This window comes from Centroberyx affinis, unplaced genomic scaffold, assembly GCF_046629955.1.
Source record: "Centroberyx affinis isolate AG114_WGS23_722 - 3 ecotype Tasmania unplaced genomic scaffold, CSIRO-AGI_Caff_v1 ptg003444l_1, whole genome shotgun sequence".
NCBI classification, from domain to species: domain Eukaryota; kingdom Metazoa; phylum Chordata; class Actinopteri; order Beryciformes; family Berycidae; genus Centroberyx; species Centroberyx affinis.
Genome location: NW_027281416.1, coordinates 54,535 through 81,912, shown reverse-complemented (window position 1 = coordinate 81,912; position 27,378 = coordinate 54,535). Strand labels below are relative to the sequence as shown.

General features: G+C 41.9%; 1 protein-coding gene across 1 annotated transcript; it reads left to right on the top strand.

Annotated features, from left to right (window-relative positions):
* Positions 1 to 1,355: 1,355 nt before the first annotated feature.
* masp1 (MBL associated serine protease 1) lies at positions 1,356 to 25,050 on the top strand (the record flags this gene model as incomplete). The annotated part of the gene is made up of 10 exons (XM_071539378.1): positions 1,356 to 1,491; positions 6,987 to 7,183; positions 12,822 to 12,969; positions 13,748 to 13,866; positions 16,458 to 16,536; positions 19,646 to 19,783; positions 19,934 to 20,008; positions 20,454 to 20,701; positions 21,982 to 22,170; positions 24,562 to 25,050. Coding segments are annotated over 10 exons (1,818 nt in total), but the record flags the coding sequence as incomplete, so codon positions are not given.
* Between the last annotated feature and the right edge of the window lie 2,328 nt (positions 25,051 to 27,378).

The following is a 27,378-nucleotide window of genomic DNA, read 5'->3' as shown; positions in this document are numbered from 1 at the left end:
CGCATGAAAATATAAATTAATGGTCTTAATTGTTTTTTCTTTGGCAAGTGACCATGGTATAAGCGGGATAATGCCCTTTGAGGAATCCATTATCAGGAATTAATGGACGACGGGGAGGCGAGAACCGTCATTATCCCTTACTTAAACAAGCTTAAACAAGCTATTGAGTCTATTTCTGCAATAACTGCACTTATGGCGTGTAACGTTAACGCTACTAACGTTAAGGTTACCGCTCGCTGCTTCAGGAGACGCCATTACTGTTTTGGCAGCGGCGGCCTGTGTGATTGGCCCGGTTACATTGGAATTTCAGGAAATCGATGTGGGCGGCTAGAAGTCCAGACTGATCTGTGGAGCGAAACAGAATGTGAGGTCATGTGATCAGGACGGTCTTACCAGGCTAGTATTATTGTGGAACTGAAGCCCCTTTGTTGTTGTTGTTGTTGTGGGTTTTTGTTTTCTCCACGCTTGCTGTATCACTGACTGAAGTTTCTGCCTCCGGTGTATTTGAAGAAGGAAAAAGAAAGGTCAATGTCGGAAAACGGAACCAGTTATGGCCGAGATTATTGGAATGATCTTCCTGTTTTGTTGTTGTGTTGCGTGCTTTGTACTTGTTGTTGGTGGTTTGTGTGTTTCTGGAAATGGAAATGCACGCCCAACTACATTTTCTATTCAGATTGAAACCATTTTGTAGGGAAACTCTAGTCTAGACAGTGGAAAGAAATATTTCGGATGAATATGTTTTTCTTCAATTTCCAGTTTGATACTAGAGAAAGTGTGTTGTGTGTAAGGGACTGTGGTTGCTTGCTGAATATATTCTGTGATATTTATTGTAAAAAAGGAAAAAAATGTCAGATAGATACATAGATAGATAGATAGATACATAGATAGATAGATCCAGTTTTGTCATTAAATCAACTTTTTGATGTTCTGCTATACATCTCTCCTTCCTCCATCTCTCTCTCCATTTCATCCCTTTCTTCCTTGCTTTATTTTTCCCTCTCTCTCTTCTCCTTTCTGTCTTTTTCTTCCTCTCTCATCCCCATTTATCCCCCATGTCTCTCTCCCTGCCTCTCACTATTCACACCTCTCCCTCTCTCCTTCTCCGTCCATCCCTCCCTCTCTCCACTTCTCTATCCCTCGTGCTCTCCCTCATCTTTTTCCTTCTCTCTCCATCCCTTCCTATCTCTTCCTCTCCCTTTTATTTCCCTCCTCTATCTTTTTATCTCTGTTTCTTTCATCCCTCGCCTCATCCCTTTTTCTCTCCCTCTCTTTCCCATTTGTCTCTCCCTTATTCTCTCTTCCTCTCTACCCTCTCTCTCCCACCCCCCCTTCCCTCCCTCCATCCCTCCATCTCTCCAGATGTAGACGAGTGCAGAGATAGGAGCGATGAGGATCTACTCTGCGATCATTTCTGTCACAACTACATCGGCGGTTACTACTGTTCCTGTCGCTATGGTTACCTGCTGCACTCTGACAACCGGACCTGCCGAGGTGCGTGTGTGTGTGTGTGTGTGTGTGTGTGTGTGTGTATGTGATGTGTATGTGTATGGTTGTAAATCCATTTAAATCCAAATCTGCTTTCCAGAGATGTTAAAGGGAAATTACACACTAAAACAACTCATATAATTATTTATATACAGATATGTAATAGAGATCCACCCAAACTATTCTACTTTTTTTTTAAACATTGAATAATGAAATCTGGATGGATGTGTAGTCATAATAATAGGACTATACAGTGGTTTTGATGAATTAGATATCAGGAGACTCACAGAATGTCTGTTTGAGTTTTACAACCAGTATGAGCCTTCTTCATTTTTTATTTATTTTTTTTACATTTTAGGCATTTATCTCACAGTTTTATCCAGAAATACAAAACACTTCATCAACACACATGGCTGTTGTGGGGATCAAACCTGTGACGTTTCTGTTACGGGTCAGGCTCACTAACAACTGGGCAACCCGCTGTTTCATTGCTGTGATAGAAAATATTTTATCACCATAACACCCCCCCCCTCACACACACACACACACACACACACCTGAGTATGAGAAAGTGACAGTAAATGGGGTTGATGAAAGTTCAAGTGAATTAAACGAGCTGCTAAACAACAGTTATTTTCAACATGTCAGAGACGTGTGTCCATAAGCAGGGTTAGCTGTGTCGGACATGTTGCCATGCCAACCCCTGTAATAACCAGGGAGCAAGTTAGCGACCTGTGGTGTTTTGTCCTGTTTCTTATCCTTATGTTCGTTCACTACTTTGGAGACTCACTACTTTCAGGCTTTTTCAAGTTCAATACTTAATTTCCACATCAACTTGCAGTTGTTAGGGATTTGTCTCCGTTCCTAACATTCAATAGCTGTAATAAAATGGAGCTTTTGGCTGCTGCATTTTCTATAGTGAAACACACAGAGAGAGAGAGAGAGAGAGAGAGAGAGAGAGAGAGAGAGAGAGAGAGAGAGAGAGAGAGAGAGAGACAGACAGACAGACAGACAGACAGACAGACAGACAGACAGACAGACAGACAGACAGACAGACAGACAGACAGACAGACAGAGGGAGGGAGGGAGGGGAGAGAGAGAGAGAGAGACAGAGAGAGGGGGGGAGAGAGGGAGAGAGAGAGACAGACAGACAGAGAGAGAGAGGGAGAGAGAGAGAGAGAGAGAGAGAGAGAGAGAGAGAGACAGACAGACAGACAGAGAGAGAGAGAGAGAGAGAGAGAGAGAGAGAGACAGACAGACAGACAGACAGACAGACAGACAGACAGACAGACAGACAGACAGACAGACAGACAGACAGACAGAGAGAGGGAGAGAGAGAGAGGGGGGAGAGAGGGAGAGAGAGAGACAGACAGACAGAGAGAGACAGACAGAGAGAGGAGAGGGAGAGAGAGAGGGAGAGAGAGAGAGCAGTGTGTTGAGGTCGACTTCTGATTGGATTTCCCACTCTGACGTGTGAAAGTCGTTTTTTAATCCGCAGCAGAACGGAGAAATCAACCGATCGGCTTTTCTCAGCGGAGAAACAACTGCAGAGTCTCACATGTTTTTGTTTTTTACACCAAACAATGACTAAAAAAACATTTTAATGAGAAATTGCATATTTTAGTTGGTTATCCCTTTAAAGGAATAGTTCACCCAAAAATGAAAATTCTGTCATCATCTCCTCCCCCTCATGCCAAATGAAACTCAGGTGAAGTTTGGTAGTCCATATAACACACAGGGAGGCTGCAGCACAACTTGGTAGCAGCCTTCTCCAAAACAACTGAAGTCAATGGGGACCTGTTCTTTAGAGTTCTGGCCTCCCCGTCGTCCATTAATTCCTGATAATGGACTCCTCGAAGGGCATTATCCCGCTTATACCATGGTCACTTGCCAAAGAAAAAAAAATGAAGACCATTAATTTATATTTTCATGCGTTTTGTAATCAAAATCTAAAGTTTTTCACGAGCCATAACTCAGTTTCCCTGGTAACACCTGAGGGTTTGACTAATACCTGGAACAATCATTACCGTCCCATAAGGTTCTTATGCAACGGAAACGTTGTTCACTGCTCCAGTAAATAGGACGAACCTTAGATAGGACTTGGCATCAGGAGATATTTCTAGTCCGCTCAGCTCATAGAACCCTTTGGCTCAGCTAGGAGCCAGAAAGCTAACGTTATGCTAGCAACATTCAAAGTCAATAACAAACAGTAAATATAATTTGACAGTATGTTTAACAACAAGACTAGCTAGCTATCAGCCATGTCATTGTCCCCAAATCAATATCAAGATTTTCACGAACAGATGAGATCGGCCCTGTGTCTGTGGGCCGCAGCCTGAAGCAGAGAGTTGAACAGCGAATGGGATGTGATGCAGAGTCTCAGTTCAGAGGGGCAGTGTACTTCCTGCAGCTTGTGTGTTACAGTCTCCATCCTGTGGTGTTCAGAGGATGAGGCTGTTGCTATGGTTACTCATTTTAGATACAGGCTGATGCTACGTAGCCAGCGCATTAATTTAGAACGGTGAACAGACAGTTTCACTGGAACTACTTAGTAGGTGTCCATTATCAGGAATTAATGGACACCCTGCAGCCAATCAGGATCGAGAATTCACCCAGACCATGGTATAAATCTGTAGTATATACTGTATACATCATATATATAGCCTATATATCATATATGATATGATATGTACATGATATATATAAAGTGTGATATATTATATATTGATTATATTCATTATATACCGTACCTATACTTTCGACAATACATATGAATAGTTTTGTTCTGAAATGAGATATCCTCTGTTATAAAATAATAACAAACACTCTGCCATACTGACTGCTGGCATGAAAGTGAAGCTCATTCTGTGTTGTGTTGAAGTGAGGAGTCATGTGAAGACAGCTGCTTATAAAATAATTCAGAACAGAGTCATGTATCATGTATGAGCTCCAGGTAGCAAAGTTTTTCCAAAATGGATCTACATTAGAGCGTGTTGGAATGAAGCCCTTCATGTATGACTGAAAGCCCAGGCGTGTTATTTAGTTCCAGCGGTATACTGTGCTTCGTTGAGGCTGTGACTTGTTGGCAGGAACAGCAGACTCTAATCTGGATTAGACCGATGGAATTCCACCTTAAAAGGGCAAATCCGCTCTGAAATACAATTCACATAGCGTTATATCCCACAAAGACGTAAGCTCATTTGGGTGTAAGAGCTCAAACAACCGTTCTAGGAGTTCGCAGTCAAGTCAGTCTCAGTGCAGCAGCTCCAGGATTAGTGTTGGGGTCAATTCACTTCCAGTTCACCCTGTTTCTAGATGCAAATGTAACGCACTGATCTGATGAAGAACTGAACTGAAGTAGCTTCACATTACCTTCTTCCCACTGACTGATTTCCCTTCTTTACTCACTCTGCTTCCTCTCTAAAAGAAATCCCTTTCAGCTCTCATTTCTTTTCACTCACTCCCATATGATCGTTCTTTGGTAACAGAAATATTGTAAGAGCACTAAGACTCTGACCTTTGACCTCCTTACTGCTGGTTGCGGTATTGTTGGCGATGCGGGAATTGAAGCTAATCCGACTGTTGACCTGATTGTAAGTCTCTCTGGATCAGACAGTCAGCTGAATGACTAAAATGTAAAAATGTGGAGAACGTTTCTCCACTTTCAGCCAAATTACCTGAAATCTAAAAATGTATGATCAGGGAGAGTCCTACCAGCTCCACACCCTGACCTCTGACCTCCCTGTGCTGGGGTCAACAGATTGATCCCCCCTCATTTTTATGCCGTAAAACTCCCAGCATTCAGAGTTTTCTCCTCATCAGGGTGGAAAAGCCTCTGAAACAGAAAGTATGCATATTGATGCATACTTGTGTGGACTCTGATCAGAATCAGTTCAGGATAAGAAGGTTATGGACAACCAATGTGATGCTGATCAATTCTATAATTATATAATCAATCAATCAGTGTATTATGTAATCAATCAAACTGCACCGGACCAGATCCCATTTTAATAACAGGACAATATTGGCTCCATAGAAGTCAAATGGCTACAACTGTGTTCAGTACTAATGCAGAATAGATGCAGGATAAATAAAGGGGGGGGGCGTGTGTGTGTGTGTGTGTGTGCGCGTGTGTGTGTGTGTGTGTGTGTGTGTGTGTGTAGCCTAGTTGCAGGTCTGTTTTGTGTCTGGACTCTAACCTCCATCTGACTGATAGTGGCTGCTGATTGGTGGTAAATATTTACATTTCCTGCATGGTTCTGCACGGAGGAGGCTCACACACACACACACACACACACACACACACGTACACACACTTTTTGTCATCATTTCCATTTATCCTGTATCAGGTGATGCTGCTGCCTCATTTACAGCAGTGGTTCTGAAAAGGTTGAAAACTGTTCAAAATTTCACAAAAAAAAAAAAAAAGCAAAAAGTAAAGAACAATCAGACAAAAACTAGACAGACATTTCCCATAAATCATCTCACAACTCATGAGGCATGAGTTAATCCTTTTCAGAAAATAGAATTGATTTCTGTTTGATGATTGATGATTCTGTTTGATTATTGTTGATCAGACTGGAGGTCAGAGTTCATCCTGATTTTCATATTTGCATTTTAGGTGACACTTCCTATGAATTATGTGTTTATCAGACATAAGTGCAGCTATTAGGGCTGAACAATTAATCGAAATTTTAGCGAAATCACAACATGGCCTGCTGCAATTTTCAAATCGCAGGAGGTGCAATATTAGTTAAAGGTGAAATGTGTCAAAATATTATTTTAAAGTAAATATTGTGGTCCTGGCCTACACATCATATTCTACAGACTTAAGAAAACATCTTTGTTTGGTACAGATCCCCGCAAAAATCACACCGTAATCATTTTAATACGTTTTTCAATGAAAATGAGAATAACGATGTAAAAATGATCATTCCCTCTAATATCGCAAATCATATCGCAATTGCAATATCAGTGAAAATAATCGCAATTAGATATTTTTTCAAAATCGTTCAGCCCTAGCAGCAATAACAAACTATGAACATGCCTATAATGTCTTATGACACCATCTATAACTACCTAGATGGTTTGTGTTTTTTTAGTTGTACCTGTCTACATCATATTTTACTTTTTATGCCTATTTTCTTTTATTGCTGCTGTTGGATTTTACTGTATGTGAAGCACTTTGTAAACATTGTTTTTAGAAAAGTGCTATACAAATAAAGTTATTATTATTATTATTATTAGAGTGGTTCATAATGGGTTATGAAGCTCATTTATAATGTTTTAAGAGTAATTGTATGTAGCCTATGTATGTATGTAAAGGCTGTAGGTATGTGCATATGAATGTATGTACAGTACTTATGTATTTATATATAAACAGAATGTACGCAGGTTGACTAGCAGGGCAGTTTCCTGTATTCCTTTTAAAACCTTTTACTTTGTGCGTGTGCGTGTGTGTGTGTGTGTGTGTGTGTGTGTGTGTGTGTGTGTGTGTGCAGTGGAGTGCAGTGACAGTGTGTTTCGGGAGCGCTCAGGCGTGCTGAGCAGTGCTGACTTCCCCCGGCCGTATCCCAAGAGCTCAGACTGTGTGTACCGCATCGAGGCGGAGCCGGGCCTCAGGCTCCGCCTCCAGTTTGACCAGAGCTTCGACGTGGAGGATCACCCCGACGTCAGCTGTCCCTACGACTACGTCAAGGTCAGGAGCACGCACACACACACACACACACACACACACACACACACACACACACACACACACTAGTGTTGTAGTACTCGAGATCGGTCTTGGTCTCGAGACCGGTCTTAAGACCACATTGTGATGGTCTCGGTCTCGTCTCGGACTCGACTGCATTTTTACTCGGTCTTGACTCGGTCTCGGACAAAGAGGACTCGGAATTTTATTTCAAGACCAGTCGAGACCACAAGTGCAGTAACATCATTACCTGCCGGTGCATTGTCTGATTTATTGATTGGATATAAAACTTTCCCCTTCAAATTGCAACCGATAACTTGGCTTATTTTACGTTTTACAGTTTATTAACCATTAAACGCTGCCACCCTCACTCACCCCCCTCTGAGCTGCGCCAAGAAAGAGAACGCAGGATACAGGAGGAGAGAGACAGGGGGAGAGAGCACCATGTGTGGCTGAGGAGGAGAGAATGAGAATAATACAATTTGCCTACAGAAATCACAGAGAGTTTTGCAAAACAGTTCTAAGAACAAGCACCGATTCCATACAGGCACATGGGCGTTCAATTCAATGCGGTGCATTAAAGCATTGCGACACAGTTATCGGTTAAATTATAATTCCACTAATGTTAGGCTTAAATTCCACAAGGTAATAACGTTACCGTTAAAGTCTGTAGTGCAGCAGAAGACGTGTTATCAGGTTACTGTTTATACCGTTACTGACACAGGAGAGTAAATTGTGGAATTTTAAGTTTCACTTTGGTCTGCACAGCGGGGCTCTGGCAGACTGAGTAGGGGAGAGCGGGGCAAGTTGGCACATTGGTCAAAGTCAAAACACTATAACATAAAAACAATTTGTAGCCTATACATGACAGTAAGTTTATGTTTCTTCTCATTTCAGGAATCAAAATAATTATACACTGTGACATAAAAGCAAGGGTCAGCTATAACCTGATAATAATTTTGAATGTTTTAGTGAAGCTATCTGCTCAGGGTGTTTTAACACTTCTGTTTCATTCTGCCCGCTGTCTTGAGCCTTTCCAAAGGTCAGTGAAATCAAATTGCAATGTTTCAAAAGATTGCCTTCCGTCACTGAGTACATACTGTACATCCATTTGTATTTTACTTAAATTCCTAAATAATGCTTTCTTTCTTTTTGAATTTTAGCAGAGAAATGGTGTAAATGTTGAGCCATCACTCTGATTACATGGTCTTGAAAATGGACTCGCATTGGTCTGGTCTCGGTCTTGACTCGGTCTCGCCCCCCTTCAGTCTTGGTCTTGACTCGGTCTCGCCCCCTCAAAGTCTTGGTCTTGACTCGGACTTGATACGCTCTGGTCTTGGTCTTGACTCGGTCTCGGTTTAGGTGGTCTCGACTACAACACTAACACACACACACTAACACGCACACGGATACATACACACACACACACACACACACGCACACACTCTAACACGAACACACACACACAAACACACACGGCTATATGATATTATATTGATAATAATAATAATTAGACGACTACTACTGCTACTACCACTACTACAACTAATTATTGCCTGATCACAAGTCACGACTCTTGCTGAGAAAACAAACAAATAAACGTGACAGCTTTGATATGAGGGAGTTTGTGAAGAAAGGGGGAAATTAAGAAGATGGAAAATATAAAGTTCATCCCTGATGTGGAAAAGTCCAGTGAGCTGTCAGCAGTGTTTCTACAAGGACAGCAGTGAACAGATGAAGCTTTGGTGGCTGTTGGAACACAGTGTCAGCAGCTACAGCCTGTTTCCACAGGGTTTTCTCCTCCTGTAGAGCAGAATCGCTTGGTGACCGGCGCGGAGAAATGCGCGTCTGGTGTGAACAGCCAGGCTCCTGCTCGCGCGTGAATTGACGCTTGGCGGCGCTTCGCGGCGCTTACGCTTGCGGTCTGAACCCGGCGTCACGATCTGGAGCGCCAGTTTCGGCGTCTGGTCTATTTTCTCCGCGAGCCGCGGCGCGCATTTCACAGGAAAACACCATAGAAAACACTATAGATGGTCATATCTCCATTATATCACCACAGAATCACAAATATATTAAATGATCAACTTACCAGGGTCTTCACTGTTGTTGTTGATGAATCAATCTGCACTGATGCAAGTTTTAAATGCAACACATTGTAGGATGATGATCTATCTGGTTTTGAATTATCACTTGTCTTTTGAAAATTGCATCTGTTATTGAGTTACCACAAAAGTAAACAAGGATACATGTTTAAGTTTGTTTATTTATAGGCTACTTAATTTATTTAGGCCTATATGTCATTATTTAAAGAGACAGAGATAGAGAGAGGGGGAGCGAGAGATATCTAGGTCCCCTAGGCTTTCCTAATTATTGCCTGATCACAAGTCACGACTCTTGCTGAGAAAACAAACAAATAAACGTGACAGCTTTGATATGAGGGAGTTTGTGAAGAAAGGGGGAAATTAAGAAGATGGAAAATATAAAGTTCATCCCTGATGTGGAAAAGTCCAGTGAGCTGTCGGCAGTGTTTCTACAAGGACAGCAGTGAACAGATGAAGCTTTGGTGGCTGTTGGAACACAGTGTCAGCAGCTACAGCCTGTTTCCACGGGGTTTTCTCCTCCTGTAGAGCAGAATCGCTTGGTGACCGGCACGGAGAAATGCGCGTCTGGTGTGAACAGCCAGGCTCCTGCTCGCGCGTGAATTGACGCTTCGCGGCGCTTCGCGGCGCTTACGCCGGGTTCAGACCGCAAGCGTAAGCGCCGCGAAGCGCCGCGAAGCGGAGCCAGTTTCCTTTCGGCGCCCATGTTAACCGATTTGACCGTTCAGACCGGGCGCGCCGCGCCGCGCCTTGGCGCGGAGCTCCGCGGCCGGCTCGCGATCTGGAGCGCCAGTTTCGGCGTCTGGTCTATTTTCTCCGCGAGCCGCGGCGCGCATTTCACAGGAAAACGCCATAGAAAACACTATAGATGGTCATATCTCCATTATATCACCACAGAATCACAAATATATTAAATGATCAACTTACCAGGGTCTTCACTGTTGTTGTTGATGAATCAATCTGCACTGATGCAAGTTTTAAATGCAATACATTGTAGGATGATGATCTATCTGGTTTTGAATTATCACTTGTCTTTTGAAAATTGCATCTGTTATTGAGTTACCACAAAAGTAAACAAGGATACATGTTTAAGTTTGTTTATTTATAGGCTACTTAATTTATTTAGGCCTATATGTCATTATTTAAAGAGACAGAGATAGAGAGAGGGGGAGCGAGAGATATCTCGGTCCCCTAGGCTTTCCTAATTATTGCCTGATCACAAGTCACGACTCTTGCTGAGAAAACAAACAAATAAACGTGACAGCTTTGATATGAGGGAGTTTGTGAAGAAAGGGGGAAATTAAGAAGATGGAAAATATAAAGTTCATCCCTGATGTGGAAAAGTCCAGTGAGCTGTCAGCAGTGTTTCTACAAGGACAGCAGTGAAGAGATGAAGCTTTGGTGGCTGTTGGAACACAGTGTCAGCAGCTACAGCCTGTTTCCACGGGGTTTTCTCCTCCTGTAGAGCAGAATCGCTTGGTGACCGGCGCGGAGAAATGCGCGTCTGGTGTGAACAGCCAGGCTCCTGCTCGCGCGTGAATTGACGCTTCGCGGCGCTTCGCGGCGCTTACGCTTGCGGTCTGAACCCGGCGTTACGCTTGCGGTCTGAACCCGGCGTGAGAGCTGGATATCATGACCGGCCGTCGGCTCGTAATCAGAGTTCGGACTCTCGCTCCTTTGCGAGAGTCGCGGCGGGATGAGTCGCGCGTTACGCCATTCTTTCCTGGACAATGCCTTCTTGAAGCGGTATTACAAGACTGTAGTTTGCGAGATAGGAGCTCCGACAGCGGGTTTGGAGGCCGATGGTGCTGCCTCCTGACATTCTTCATCCGACAAAAATGAGACATCTTGAGCCCGAGAAATCAGCGCGACCAGCGGCAACTTGTAGCAGGTAGGAGCAGCAACAATGTGAAGCAGGAATCAGTGTAGGAGGCCATTTAAATAGACCGCCTTGTTATGAGAATGGATTATGATTGGTGTGTGGTGATCAGCTGGTAGATGACTAGCAACGCGTGACATCCGTGTCCTGCATGAACTAACGCGATGCTTCGTTAATAATAATAATAATAATAATAATAATAAAAATGATAATGACATTGCATTGTGCGTTCATATCTTTAAAGAAACCTTGCACCTGCAGAATCATTGGTTCAAATAACTCATTTATCATGAAATAGGAACATTAATTTAGATCACCCACACACAAGATACCGATAGTTTCACTGTTTAGTTGTTCATACAATCATTAAATATTGTAGTACAAAATATGTCATACATGTTTCATCATGGTACTACACGTAAATACATCACTGTAAAAGGACTAGTAGAGAGAATACTACAGACAGTGGAATCACTGAACAAAATCTGAAATTTACTGTATTGATGAAATACAATACATAAAATCACAACAGGTTTCTTTGAATCAAAGCAAAAATAATTAGCTACAAAAAAGAAAAAAAAACTACAGTACTGTAAAACGTCAGCTGGCTCACTGTAAAAAGCAAAACAAAGGATTGATTACTGTACTTCTATATTTCCATCAGCCCTGTCTTGTGGATTTGGCCTCAGGTTCTCATCCACATCACAGTGGATGTTTTCATTAGCCAAACATCTGGGGAAAAATCTTCTGAAATCTGAAAATATGGTCTGGAAAAGTGGAACATGGACCACAGAAACAGTCTGATAAAGAATGATGATGAAATATTACACCCACAGATAATGTAGTCCAATTGGTTCATGTTCCACGGTAATTGGATCTCGTTATCCTGAAACTTTCATGATCTAAACATGGAATATTGTTCATCAGTTTCCATAAAACTGCATTAAGAGTAAGGCAGCAGTTACTTATCATTTTGAGCAGTTGTATCAATTGATACTTAGATCATTGTGATGAAATGAATAGACAGTCATCTCAGATGTAATGTGTGAATTGCATTTTGAAATGGTAATACTTTGATGTTAAGTTGTGTCATTTTGAACAGGTGATTTTAGTTCAATGAACAAATGATCTCAGGTTTATGTGGATTGTATCCAAGCAACTGGAAGAAGTGTTAGAGTTTGAAAAATGTGATTTTTGATCATCGGTTGTGAGTTTTGTGTCTAGAGTTTTGAAAAATGACGGTTCTGTACTACTACTACTAGTAGTAGTACTAATACTACTAATAATACTACTGCTATTACTAATAATACTACTACTAATACTATGGCTAGCCAAAATATGTATAAACAGAATGTACATAAGTTGACCAGCGGGACAGTTTGGAATTTACAGTTTCTTCATTATATTTTTTGTATTTTCAAAATACAAATGACATACACTATATTTTATTTAAATACATTTCTTGATACCAGTATTTTGTAATTAATTTTGACACGTTTGTATTGTAATTTGTAAAATGATACATATTTATGTATTCGTGTCCATGTCTGCTACTGCTACCTTTACTTCTACTACTACTATTGCTGCTAATACTGCTGCAGCTGCTACAGCTAATGCTAATGCTAATGCTAATGCTAATGCTAATCTTGTGTTTCTGCTGCAGGTGAAAGCTGGCAGCAGGGAGTTCGGTCCGTTCTGTGGTGATCGTTCTCCAGGTCTGATCCAGACCGACAGCAACCTGGTCCAGATCTTCTTCCACAGCGACAACTCTGGAGAAAACCTGGGCTGGAGGCTCACATACACATCTACAGGTCAGTGATAAAACTACAGACCCACATACACATCTACAGGTCAGTGATAAAACTACAGACCCACATACACATCTACAGGTCAGTAATAAAACTACAGACCCACACATGCAGGTCAGTAATAAAACTACAGACCCACACACACATCTACAGGTCAGTAATAAAACTACAGACCCACACATGCAGGTCAGTAATAAAACTACAGACCCACACACACATCTACAGGTCAGTAATAAAACTACAGACCCACACACACATCTACAGGTCAGTAATAAAACTACAGACCCACACATGCAGGTCAGTAATAAAACTACAGACCCACACACACATCTACAGGTCAGTAATAAAACTACAGACCCACACACATGCAGGTCAGTAGTAAAACTACAGACCCACATACACATCTACAGGTCAGTGATAAAACTACAGACCCACATACACATCTACAGGTCAGTAATAAATCTACAGACCCACAGACATGCAGGTCAGTGATAAAACTACAGACCCACATACACATCTACAGGTCAGTAATAAATCTACAGACCCACGTACATATTTACAGGTCAGTAATAAAACTACAGACCCACATATATATTTACAGGTCAGTGATAAAACTACAAATGCACACACATGCATCTACAATTCAGGAACTGAACTAAACCATCGCCCTACACGATTCATCTCACATCCATCACCACAGCAGAAACTAAAGTTAATTTTAAAGGAGAGGAAACATGTTTTTAACACAGTATTATCCTTGTTGTTGGTTTTGTCCTGACAGGAAGTCTGTGTCCGGTACCTGAGAGCCCAGCCAAGGCCCTGCTGAACCCCGTCCAATCAGAATACTCCTTTAAAGACCACATCCTGGTTACCTGCCAGCCTGGATACAGACTGCTAAAGGTAAATACTACAATACTGTTACTGCTTAGCCTGGTAGAATCACTGCCATCTTTTATGTAAATTGCTTCTACTTCTACTAGTTGGGTGTATGACACCTATTAAACATGATTAAAAATACCTTTGTGTATCTATGACTTCATCAGAATGAACCCTTGGATTGGAAGGAGGTTATGTTTCCATCCCTGTGTGTCTGTCTCAAAAAGTTACAAACACACTTGGCTGAAATTTGGTCCAAGGATCAATACAATCAGTCACTACTGCTACTATACTGCTGCTGTTTCTACTACTAAGCTACTGTTATGTTTTATTTAACTTCATTAGTACAGCACTTTTTCAAAAACAAAGTTATAAAGTGCTTCACATTCAGAAAATATATATAGATTAAAACTACTACTACTGCTACTTGTACTACTAGTATTACTGCTACCGCTACTACTAGTACTACAACTGCAACTACTGCTACTGTTATTACTATTACTACAACTACTACTACTGCTACTACTATTACTACTACTACTGTTATTACGATATGATACGATAGAACTTGTCATGCATCTTAGCAGCTCCGTTCAGAATAAACACAATCAAATGACATTGCACATAAAACACATTACCACACCACATTTAGTAGTAGTATTACTAATACTACAACTACTGCTACTACTACTACTGCTATTAATATGAGTGCTACTATTACTTAACCTGACTTGCCAGATGGTTTGTTACACAGAACCATCTGGGAAGTCGTCCTTGGACACTGTTTGGAAAAGGGCAGGCTCTTTCAAAAAATACTTGGCAGGTGATTGGATGAACCATCTGTCTATCACCATCTATCACGGGCTAACTTCAACCAATCAGATCAACGAACCATATAAACAAACTCTTGCCGAAGCCGGTCGGGAGAAGAGCGAAAACATCTTTTCCATCCAGAAAAGCCTTCAGTGCCGTTCTTTGCTCTTCTTTCAATGAAGAAATCCTCTGCAGTTCAGAAGTAACTGATGTTACAGCAGCATCTACGCAGCCTCTTTAGGAGCCGCCCCCTGCTGCCCTCATAGGACGCTGATTGGTCCACACCACTGTACCACATAACTTGAAGCCTGGCAAGATGGATTCTCGCGTGATCGTGATCTCGTGAATCCTCGCAAGGTAAACCATTGCTGCCACTGCCACTAATGCCCAGGGCTTGTTGGGTTGTAGGGAGGCCTGTGTCGCCCTCTAGTGGTTCAAAAGCATCAGCTACATTTAGTGTAATCATACGAAGTTGCTTTTCACATCGCTGTCCGGATCAAATGAAGAGTCTCATTCCAAACTGAGATATCCACCATCTGACAAAAAGCTTCTCCTGGTTGAGTTGTTCTGTAAAATGATTGGCAGCACAATATATGATGGTACTTTTTAAAGGATAGCTGAGAACCAGTGTTGGGAATAACGCATTACAAAGTAACACGTTACTGTAATTCCACTACTTTTGGCAGTAACTAGTAATATAACTAATTACTTTTTCAAATTAATAATGCAATTACAATTACTGAAATTTAAATGGGCTCGTTACTCGTTACTGGATTATCCGGTTTATGATCATCCAATTTTACGGTGGCGCAAGTGAATCAAAAGACGACCGACCTGAGACTTTATGTCTCAAAAGCGACAAATCTGGAGACTTTTTCTGACCATGGGAAGCAAAGTTAATGAGTTGAATCCCAAAGCATTTGACAATAAATTGGTTTTGCTGATGCCGGTTTTCTCTACTTGCTTGTCTGATCCAGAGAGTCTGATGGTCACAGTGTAGCTCCTCCCTCTGCTGAGAGCAGGGACCGTAGGATAGGGTGCACTTGTAATTGTTACCGGCGTACGCCGAAACTGGCCCGGGTGGGCGGAGTCAGCACTTATATTAAAACGGGCTACGTTGCGGCGTGCATAACAAGTGCAGCATTATATATTGATATGCAAATTATCTTATGACATCATCTGGCGACTTCTAGCAACTTTCTGAGCAGCCAATAGCTGCTTTCCTTGGAAAAGAGTTGGCAGCACTGCTACCGGTGCGTAACTCCGCCCACACAGTGAACTAATGCTGATCTGAAGCCTGTCCAGGCTACAATAAATACGCCTATCACAACATATCTATTGTGTAAAGCAATGCAAAAGTTACTTTCCCTAGTAACTAATTACTTATATTATGTAGTAATTGGTAAAGTAATTCAATTACTTTTTGAGAGAAGTAACTAGTAACTGTAACTAATTACAAATTTTCAGTAACTTACCCAACACTGCTGAGAACTGAAGTCCTTGGCTGAGGTTGTTTTATAGACTGCATCCTATAGATATTAGAGGTGAACATAAGGTATTGTATCGTGCTTTGGAAATGTGCTGTTTATATGTTACTGATGTCTTTGTAAATGTTTCTGACAGTTTTATGGAAAGTTAGAGGAGACACACACTTACAGCTTTTTGGCTTTTTGCTCTCTTTCTTGCTTTCTCTCTCTTTCTGTGTCTCTCTGTTGCTGTCTCTTTCCTTTATCCCTCTCTTTCTATTTCTTGTCCCTCTCTCTCTTCTCTCTCTCCTCTGTCGGTGTCTCTGTCTCTACCAGGACGGGGAGTATTTAGACCACTACCAGGTAGACTGTCAGAGCGATGGATCGTGGAGCAGCAGTCTTCCTCAGTGTCAAAGTAAGAACCCAGTCAAACTCTTTCTGTTCTCCTCCATCACTGGAGCAGCAATGAGATGGAAAAAAAAACATTTCTATCTCTCCTAGCTCTTATTCTATTTATTTTCCAAGCATTTCGTTCTTACATGACTCTTCTATGGTCACAGGAGTATTACAAGAGCCCCTTTGACCTTTGATCTCATAATTTTTGGTTGTTTGTAATGTTTGTAACCCAGGAATTGAAGCTTATTTTACTGTCGCACTGATTCTAAATTGCTTTGCAATAGGGTTGCTTTAGTCAGCTAAATGACAAAAATGTAAAATGTAAATGTGTTTCACTGGAAGTATGGGAGATATGGATGCTGTGTCTTGGTACGAGGTTCAGCCAAGTACTAATTAAGTGTATTATCGCATTTACTCAACACATGCACTGACTGAAGGTTTTCTTCAATGTAGTGAACATACATATAGAAACAAAACAAAAGCAAAGATACGATTTCTAACTCCCTGCTTACCACAAGAGTTGGCATAGCTACCAGTAAAGCCTTCCATGCTCTCTCTCTCTCTCTCTCTCTCTCTCTCTCTCTCTCTCTCTCTCTCTCTCTCTCTCTTTCTCTCGCCCCTCCAGAAACAGATACGGGGAGGAGCCGGCGATCTCTGCCCAGCACTCTAACCAATCAGATACTAGATTAGAATGATTGACAGTCCAGTAGGCTGCTGCCAGTACTGCCAGTACTGTTTAGCAGAAATCTTTTCAATGGTAGAGATACTATAGGAATAAACAATTTTTCACTTTGGTAGTGTATGTTTGGTAGACTATTTTTAGTACTTTGCTCTAAAGTTGAATTATTTTCCAATAAAAACAAGAAATAATAAAGAATCTGCATTTTTGTGTCTCTGTGAACCAATTTGTACCTCAATAATCACATTTTAAAGGTGCTACACGCATCATTTTACCATCAATAAATCATTCCCACATTAACTTTGAGACAAACAGCTTCAACTCTGCATTCTCCATTGTTTCTCCACCTGGTGGATTTGGAGGGAAATCTGCTGGATTGCGTTAAGGCACAAACAGGAAGAGGTTCTGTTCTTCCAGACTGGTTCCAGACTCCTGAATCCCGTCCCGCCCACTCTTCAGATTTTGACAAGCGATTCAGAGAGTCCGGTGTTGCTCTAGCCAACACTGATTTCTTGCTCGGAGAAACGATCAAGCCAATCAGTGCCTTTGTGGGCGGGACTAAAGTTTTAACCATTTGTGCAATGGTTTTTCATTGGCGTTTCGGCAGAATAATATTTGTTGAAATCATCTCCTCCTCGGAGGGGCAGGAAGCAACGGGGGCTGATGGGAAATGTAGTCATAATGTGGAGAAACATTAGAACTAACAATACTACTGGTGTGAGATAGAGGAGACCAGCCGTCTCCACCAGGCTCTCACTGGTTTACAGTCATTATATCAAGGGAGCAATAAGGATATACTGATGAATAAAATGAAACACGGTGCTCCTATAAAGTAATACATTTTCCTGTCATAAGAATAAGGGAGCACTGTTTATTTGATAATGATAGATTGATGGTTAAAAATGATGTACAGAGCAACTTTAATACTGATAAACAAATCTGTGATAAAGCCTTAATCAATATATAAAAACAAAAATAGAAAATACTGTTATTTTGATGTCCAGCTGCCTCCAGAGACTGAACTTTAGGATCATGAACATTTGGAGAGGTAGGACTTAAATACGACTTTTACAGAGTTCATATTTTCACATAGATACCATGTAGTTTCATCAGTACATAGATTATAAATCATCAATCTCTATCCAGTTCATTTGAGCACATCAAACATGCATCACACATCATAATGTTATTTGAGTCGTACATTAACATGCGACCATTTTGTAGTTTGTCACAGTCTAACCAAGCTATTTCATCCCAACTGGAGTTGTCAGGCTCATAATGCCACTGACCAGAGCCAAAGATAGGCAGAGTTTGGCCATTGCAGTTTTTTGGCTCCCCTGTCCCATGGCATAAAATCTTCCTAATACATAATGCACTTACAACAGTGCAACAATACCGTTTTAATGAAGCCTTTCAAATGGTGTGTTGCACAAGTACATAAATTAATATACTGGAATAAGGCTGTTACCAAAACAAGTTATATTTGTATATTTGTATATTGTATATTATTTGTTCTTTTAACTGAATACACAATTATCGTGAATGTAACTCAAACACAATGAGAATCGTCAACATGGTGGACAAACTCTGTGGATGTATGGCTCTGGTGCGGACTGAACCGAGGCTGAGCAGGAACTCTGAGACTCTGCCAAACTGCTAATAATTTTTAAATAATGAAATTGATCATAATAATAATATTTTACAACAAGATTCTTTAACCTGAGCCTGACCCAAACCTGATCAATTAAGTAAGAGATTTATCCCAACCTGACTTGAATCCAAAGGTTCCAGTTGGGTCCAAATGGGACTAGTTGGGTCCAGTTGGATTAATTTGGGTCCACTTGGGTCCAGTTGGGTTTAGTTGGGTCTACTTGAGTTGGGTTCAGCTGGGCCCACTTGCGTCCACTTGGGTCTGGTTGGGTCCTGTTGGGTCTAGCTGGCTCCAAATGGGTCTAGTTGGGTCCAGTTCAGTCCCATTGGGTCCAGTTGGGTTCATTTAGGTCCAGGTGGGTTTAGTCAAGCTGGGTCTAGCTGTATCCAGCTAGGTCTAACTGTCAGTTGGGTCCAGTTGGGTCTAGCGTAGTCCAGTTGGGTCCAGTTGAGTCTAACTGAGTCCATTTGGGTCAATTGGGTTCAACTGCATTCAGTTCAGTCTAGCTTAGTCCAGTTGGGTCCAGTTGGATCCAGTTGGGTCTAGCTTAGTCCAATAGGGTCCAGTTCAGTCCAATTCAGTCTAACTGAGTCCAGTTGGATCCAGTTGGGTCCAGTGAGTTCTCATGGAGTCTGAGGATGTAAATCTGTAGTTTTATTCCTCCTCTCCGCATATTTCTGAATCCTGCGCTCTTTAACTCTTTCACGTCCATCTCAGTTCTGCTCTGCCTCCATTTCCTCCTCTATCTGTTCGTGAAATCTGATTGGTCGCTGAAAAATATTCTTGTCTCGCATACAGAGGTGGATTGCGGGAGTCCGAGGGTGGTTGCCATGGGCGATGTGGTGTATGGTAGCCATGACAACAGCACCCTGTTTGGTGCTACTGTCCACTACACCTGCAAGGATGACGCCTTCCAACTGCACCCCAAGATCAACAGTAAGCTCCATCATCTGTTGTTGTTGTTGTTGTGTCCATATTCTAACTGAGATTAAGATCGTTTGATTTATACAAGGCCAGGACTTCTTGTTCTTCTTCTACAACCCAAGCAATAAAATGCGCGTGTGTGTGTGTGTGTGTGTATTATAGGTTCCTACAGCTGTGGGGAGAAGGGAGACTGGACCAACTCAGAACTAGGAACCAAACTGCCCAGCTGTCTTCCAGGTTAGCATTACAAAGTTATTCATTCTTACCAGTTTATATTCTGTGTTTTTATCACCTTGAGGCCTGAAATGAAAACCCATTAAATCAGACTTTTTTCACTCTCATTGGGATAGTGATGAGCAAAGTATAGTATTCATAATGTTCTTTGATCCGTGACTAAGATCAGTTCTTAAAGTCTGCTGAAAGTCTACATCTCTCCCTCACCCTCCATCTTTTGTTTTGTTTTTTTAATAGTTGATGTAAACCTGCTGCATGTGCTTAAGATACACATGAGGAAAAAACAAATGGATTTGGAAAAAAATGTTTTTCAAAAATATCAAAGGAGAGAAAATAAAAGGTTGAAGGGGGTTCAGGTTTAGTAACTGTAATTGAAATCCCTTACCAGTCCCTTACACTACTGTTACTGAAAAAAGTAATGACATTACTTTACCATCCAACACTCCAGCCTGCGGCCAGCCCTCCCAGGCCCTGCCCGCCCAAGTGAAGCGGATCGTGGGCGGTCGTAGCGCCGAGCCCGGCCTGTTCCCCTGGCAGGTTCTGCTCAGCGTGGAGGATCTGTCCCGGGTTCCTGAGGACCGCTGGTTCGGTTCTGGGGCCCTGCTGTCTGGATCCTGGGTTCTCACGGCCGCCCACGTCCTGCGGTCCCAGCGGAGGGACACCAGCGTCGTCCCCGTGGCGCCGGAGCACGTCAAGGTCTGCGGGAGAAAGCTTTCACTTGGTGTTTTTAGCAGACATTCCTCTGCATGAGTTTTCACTTGTTGTGAGGTAGAACAGTTACTTTTTTTTTTTTTAGAACGCTTTCACTTGTTTTCGTAGAACATTCTAGTCTGTTTTGGGTTGGACAGTAATTGGTTCACATCTAATAAGATTACAGGGATCCTGTTACATTTTCTTTTACAGTTGTAGCCTAGTGCCAGGTCACTGGTTAGATTCCCTGGCTGTGAAAATCTGGAAAGGAAAATGAATGAGGAACACTCTCCACCATCGACAACTACCATGGTTTGGTTGCTTGTCAAAATGGGCTTAACTCACCAGCCACTTTCATTTGCTACTTTATCATCCAGCTAGATTCAAAAATAGAACAGCAGTCTGCTGCAACAGCTGAATGTATGTTCAATCATATCAGGATGTAAAAGTTGACACTAAACATGTTGAAACTAGTTAATCTGACACTAAAACTGTGTCTTTGTTTATACGCACCATGGACACTGAAAGGACATCTGAACTAGTAGAGTGTAAAGGGAAAACTAACCAAAACATTGTCACAGACAGTGACGCTTTCACCTTCTATGGCCAATAACCTGCAAACCAAAATCAATTTCTCCTGCCCCAATTAACAGTAACCTAAGTCAATATTAGCTAACTTACATGAACATGACAAAAAGAAGATAAAGATAGATAACTTAGAAATGTCACCAAATAGGTACATTATCTAGTACAGAAGTATTAGGATTGATTTGTAGTTTGTCTCCCATAGCCACTACAACCACATACATACATTTTTGCATCCACAACTATATGTAACTATACAGACAACAGTAGTGACATCTAGTGGTGTAACTGTTAATTTCAACAGGGTAAAAGCTATTATTTTATTGTTAGCTAGCTAAAACTGTAGTTTGGTTCCTCTTCAGTTTTGTAAACCGCTCTGTATTTGTTCCTCTGGATCCTCTGGCTAGTTTCCCATCCATCAGATTGAAGCTTCATGCCAACAACTGTTTCACAGAAGACTTCACAGCTGGTAGGGGGAAGGTGTCAGGTCTTGGAGTTATTACGGTAGAATTATTTGAGTTGGTGCAACAGTTAAAATTTTCATAGGCCTAATGCGTAAACACAGACTTAGTGAGAACTGGTGCAACAGGCTGCAGGTCTCCAGATGATGACTGGCAGGACTTCCCAGATACAGACTAACATCTAGCAGTATCAGCCTGGTGGCTGCTGGTGATTTCCCACTCTGTCTCCGACCATTTCAGGTCTACCTGGGTCTGCATGATGCCAGAGACAAGCGACTGGCCACCAACCGGTCGGTGGAAAAGATTTTTCTCCACCCGGAGTTTCAGCCTCATAACTATAATAACGACATCGCATTGGTGAAGCTGAGGGAAGGGGTGGAGCTTAACAAGCTCATCCGCCCCGTCTGCCTCCCACCACCACAGAGCAAGGTGGGTCAGCCGTGTCTGTCATGTCGTATGGGAAGACAAGTGTCCTGTGAGAAAATACTGCTCACCTCAGCTTTCAGGTGGTAAACCACTAGGAAATATTGTTCACCTTTGTGCAGAATAATAATAATAATAATAATAATAATAATGTTGTATCCTACAACAGTGAAAGTAGATAGATACGGACACAAAAATCAATGTTATTTATTTATTTTATTTTATTTTACCTTTATTTTACCATTGAGATCAAAAATCTCTTTTACAAGAGAGACCTGGCCAAGGTAGCAGCCATACAGAATCACAACATATTAAAATGCAGCATATACAAAAATCCACAATAAAAGAAAAGCTATTCAAACACTCCAGAGCCTCTCCAGAAAAACAACTACATGTCCCTATCACCACATTCTTTATGATGCCCTTAATCAATGGATATAAATGTGTCTAATTTAAGATCATTTTGTAGATTATTCCATGCCCAAGGTGTATAGTAGGTGCATAGTATAGTATTTATATTCAAATTCAATCATCGATTTTCATCAAATTAACACTTAATCTGAATCAACTACAGGAAACTACCTTTCTTCATGTGTTCTTAACTCTCAGAAAACATGTTTAGAAGAAATATGACCCTAAAGCTCTGGACACCCCCCAAAGGTTTGAAGTTGTGGGTTCAATGGTTAAATCCACCTTCCACTCTCAGGTGGTCAGTTGATTTGGAAAGCCAACATCCTGAGTAAAGACTGGAAAGCTCTACAGCAGACTGACCCAGTGGCTCAAAGAGCTGCACAGCTTCCTGAAAGTTCTGGGTTTAAAGTTCAGGCCAAGTTTCCAGTCTATTAGGTTGCAGCTACTTTTTGAAAGCCAACATCTCAAGTAAAGACTGAAAAACTCTGAGACAAAACTCTCTGAAGTGGACTGACCCAGTAGCTCAAAGTGATAGAAGGCTACATAAATCTTTTGAGGTTGTGGGTTCAAGTCTGAGCAAGTTGATGAATTTTGAAAGCCGTCCCCCAGAGGAAAGACTGAAAAGCTCTCAGAGAAGAGCTTTGAGTGCAAAGGGGGCCTGGTGGTGTGACAGACCCCAGATACCTCTGAGGGCCAGGGCTGAGTCCCTCCCCAAAACATTCCTGGTGAGCGCTTCAATTGTCTTAAAAACATCTCAAGCTGATTAGCAGCAGCATTTCTCCCCGGGATCAAACCGACACCCAGACTGTAGAGACAGATAAACCACCTGCTGATCTGATCTATTTCCACTTCATCTACAAGTGTTCACACTACTGACAACAATAACATGGAAACCCTTAAGAGTGAGAAAGCTGGGATTCAAACCAGGAACCTCATACATAACACAGACCCGTTTACCTCACTGAGCTATAGCCGGGTTAGGGTTAGGACCTCTCAGGTTTCATTCATGCTCTGCAACCACGCTGCTTCTACCTCACATTAATCAGCTTATAATTGTTAACATTTCAGAACACAAGAAGACAGAATGTCTGGAGGTTTAAACCAGCATCCTGGGGCATCAGATCCACCTGTTTATCTCAGTGAGCTGTGTTTCCTCCTGCCCTTTGTTCATAACATGGACTGTAAAAAAAGAGGTTCATAAGCAGTGCTCTACCCTATGGGATCTCTCAAGGGATGGCACTGTGTAATGATGTTTGCATGAAACATAAGCACCAGTCAAAAATTAACAGGAGCTCAGGGCAAAAATTCACAAAGTTCACAAAATACAACTTAAAAATAAGATGAGATGAGATTGCACTTATTGATCCTCTGGGGGAAATTCAGAAAATGAGCAGACCAACAATGCCACCTACAGTTACTTAGTTCCCTTTTTTACATTTCACCCTGTCCACTTTCTGTTGAGTTGTCAAACAGACACACTGTACATGCGACTCCTGTCCCCTGTGGGCCACCGTAGGTGATTCATGGGAGCCGATGACTTGGCTTTTTGATCAGAAAACAAGCGAGTATGCAGCCAGCAGGAGAAAATGCCAAGCAACACAAACCACTGCAGCAACAAAAAATAAAACAACCAACAGGATAAAAAAAAATTCAACAATAAAGGGGTGGAAGATGGACTGGCTGGGGACAGAGGCCTTCTAAGGCCTGTTGCCAGCTTCCAGCAGTTGAAGTGAGGCTGAAACAAATATTATTGGTACAAATTGTGTTTATTTGCCAATACACAATGCAAATGCAAATGTTTTAAATTAAATTCAATAAAATTGCCTTGGAAAACAAACCGCTGTTGCTGTTGCATCACCTCCTGTGCAGCGGAGAGTTCTTTCTAAAGCCCTCATAGGTGTTTAAAACAGCAAATGTAAAAGCTTTCATGACGTGGCTATAGGCTGAATCAGTATTGTGTGACCTCTGACCTCTCTCTCCTCCCAGGACGCCCCCCCCATGCCTCTCCCCAACTCCCTTGGTGTGGTCGCTGGTTGGGGGATTTCCAACCCCAACGTTTCCTCCTCCTCCTCCTCCTCCTCCTCCTCCGCCAGCGACCCCTCCACCCTGACCTCCGACCCCGCCGTGACCGCTGACCTCAGCATGACCTCTGACCTCCTGCAGTACGTCAAGCTGCCGGTGGTGGCGCAGGACGAGTGCCAGGCCAGCTACGCCTCGCGCTCCCTCAACTACAACATCACCGACAACATGTTCTGCGCCGGCTTCTACGAGGGGGGGCGGGACACCTGCCTGGGCGACAGCGGGGGCGCGTTTGTGATGGAGGACGGGGCCAGCCGGCGGTGGGCGGTGTTCGGGTTGGTGTCCTGGGGCGGGCCGGAGGAGTGTGGGAGCCAGAGGGTGTACGGCGTCTACACCAGAGTGGCTAACTATGTGGAGTGGATACAGAACCAGCTGGACACCGCCCCCTGGTGGTGAGACAGAGATGGTAAACTTCCCTCCAACCCCCAAAATGTCCGGATGAAAAATGGCTGACAAAGCGGAATTCGATTCCAACTTCTGTTAAACAAGGGAGCTTTTATTCTCCTTCGATCCCTTCTTTTTCCTCGCTTCAACAAAGGGTGGAAAATGCAAGCTTCCTCTCCCACAATGCACCACTCTGCCTTGGTCGCTGAATCCGAGATGAATGTGACAGAACGATGGCTGATAGAAATCGTACTGATTTGGCATTTTAGTTTTGATATAATTTCTGCATTTCAATTTTTCATAATGCTGCACTGTTCAAAAGTGGGCAGGTTGTCAAAAGACGCAGCGTAGTATTTCAGTTTTTTTCAATAACCCGATATCCAGAAAAAGGCTTTATTTATAGAGACTAAACAATTTTAGCTGCAGTTTTATTTGATTTCAAACATGAGAGTAAAACTTCTTTCCTGTATGAAGCAGCGAGGCTGTTCTGACTGCGTTGATCCCTCACCTTTCTTCCCTTGCTGAGAACCAGAAGGGTTTATTCTTTGTACATCAGAGATTTCATCACAAGGGGGCGAACTGAAGGGAAGAACAAGGGAAGACAACATGGTAATGTGGATCGGCCTGGATCCGAACTGGATCCGAACCGATCTGCGTCCCTGCAGCTTTCCCACCACACACTGATCACTTGAGCTCCAGGATCCTTGGGCTTGACCTGCGTGTTCTGGAACATTTAGCTAACTCGCATTCTGAAGAACTGCAGTTCTTTGGCTCCGCAGTTTGAGGTTCAGTTGAACCAGTGAGATTATTTCTGCCTCCACAGCAACTCTGCCTGCAAGAAAAGAACTAAAACTACAATCTGCAATTTACAAGCCATACCTGATATGCTCTTAGTGTTAGTTGCACATCAAAAATAAGCATTATATTGTATTATGATTATTATTATTATTATTATTATTATGGTATTATAGTTACTATTAAAATATACATTTAATGGACGCATCTTAAATTCAAAATGTGGATAGTAGTTGAGTAATGCAGACAAGAGTGAATGAGCCTGGAGACTGGAACATCATCAGATCCCAACCAAAGACCTGAAGGAGTTTGAATCAAACGGAAAATGGGGAACTTTTTATTTGGATAGTTCAATGCTGATACACAACTATCAGGTGATCAAACGTACCTGTAACAGAACCCAAAGATCAACCCGGTAGACGTTTGAGCATCACTTGAAACTGAGTAGACTTTTTTTTTTTTTTTTTGACATATCAAAGTCACTTGATAGGAAGTTGAGTTTCAACATTGGACGATCCAAATAAAGTGTTACCGGAAAATTAATTTGAAAATATTAGTAGGCCGGGAAACAGATTGAAAATCATTGTAACACACAACAATACACTCCATTTTCTATCCCAGAATCCTTTGTTACATTCCCACTTTCATGGGATTTAGCTTTATCAGTACACAGTGGACAGAAAGACGGGAGAAAGAAATGGGACGACGAGACAGAAAGACACAAAGACAGACAGACTGTTGCTAGGGAACCACTGAAAACCCTTTGGAAGCACAATGCTCTTTTACTAAAAGTTAAAGTATTTGGCTGTCAGCGTTGTTGGGAACATGCTACACCTACTTTCTGATAGATTGATTGATTGGTTGATAGATAGAAAGAAAGAAAGAACATGCAACAGCACCCGCCTTCCATTGAAAATAAAGAGAAAACGAAGCCAGCGCTCTGGTGGAAACAGATTACACTCTCCTACACTCCACAGGTGACTTTTTTTTTGTTTTTTTAATGCATGGCCATTACTGAGTAAAGCGTATGACTCTGGTGTTTTGTGATATTTCAGTCCAAGGTGAAAAATACAATTTAATTAATTGTAATCTCTCAAACTCCATCTCTACCATCAGAAAAAGAAAGTTTTAATGTTTTTTTTAAACTGTGCCCACGCTTTAGTAATTTGTGCAAACGTTTTCTGCATCATGGCCACACATTAAAAATATTCTTGCTTCACCTGCCAGGCTCCACACACTCCTGAATGTTATTGTTTTATCGATCCACTGACAAGTATCCTCACAGGAAGAGCACAGTTCACCTTTGACCTTAACATATACCTCATTTATATGTCACTTTTTTTATGACGGTAGCAGTTTATATATCACTACTGTATTATTTTACACCTGGCACTTGTAATGAATATTGTACAGATGACACCATGAACTATGTGAAACATGAAATAAACACACTTTGGAGACAGATTTTCTGTGTCCACCATTATTTTATTTTATTTTATTACTTCTTTTTTTATTACCTTTTGTTGACTTCCTTGACTTCCTTCA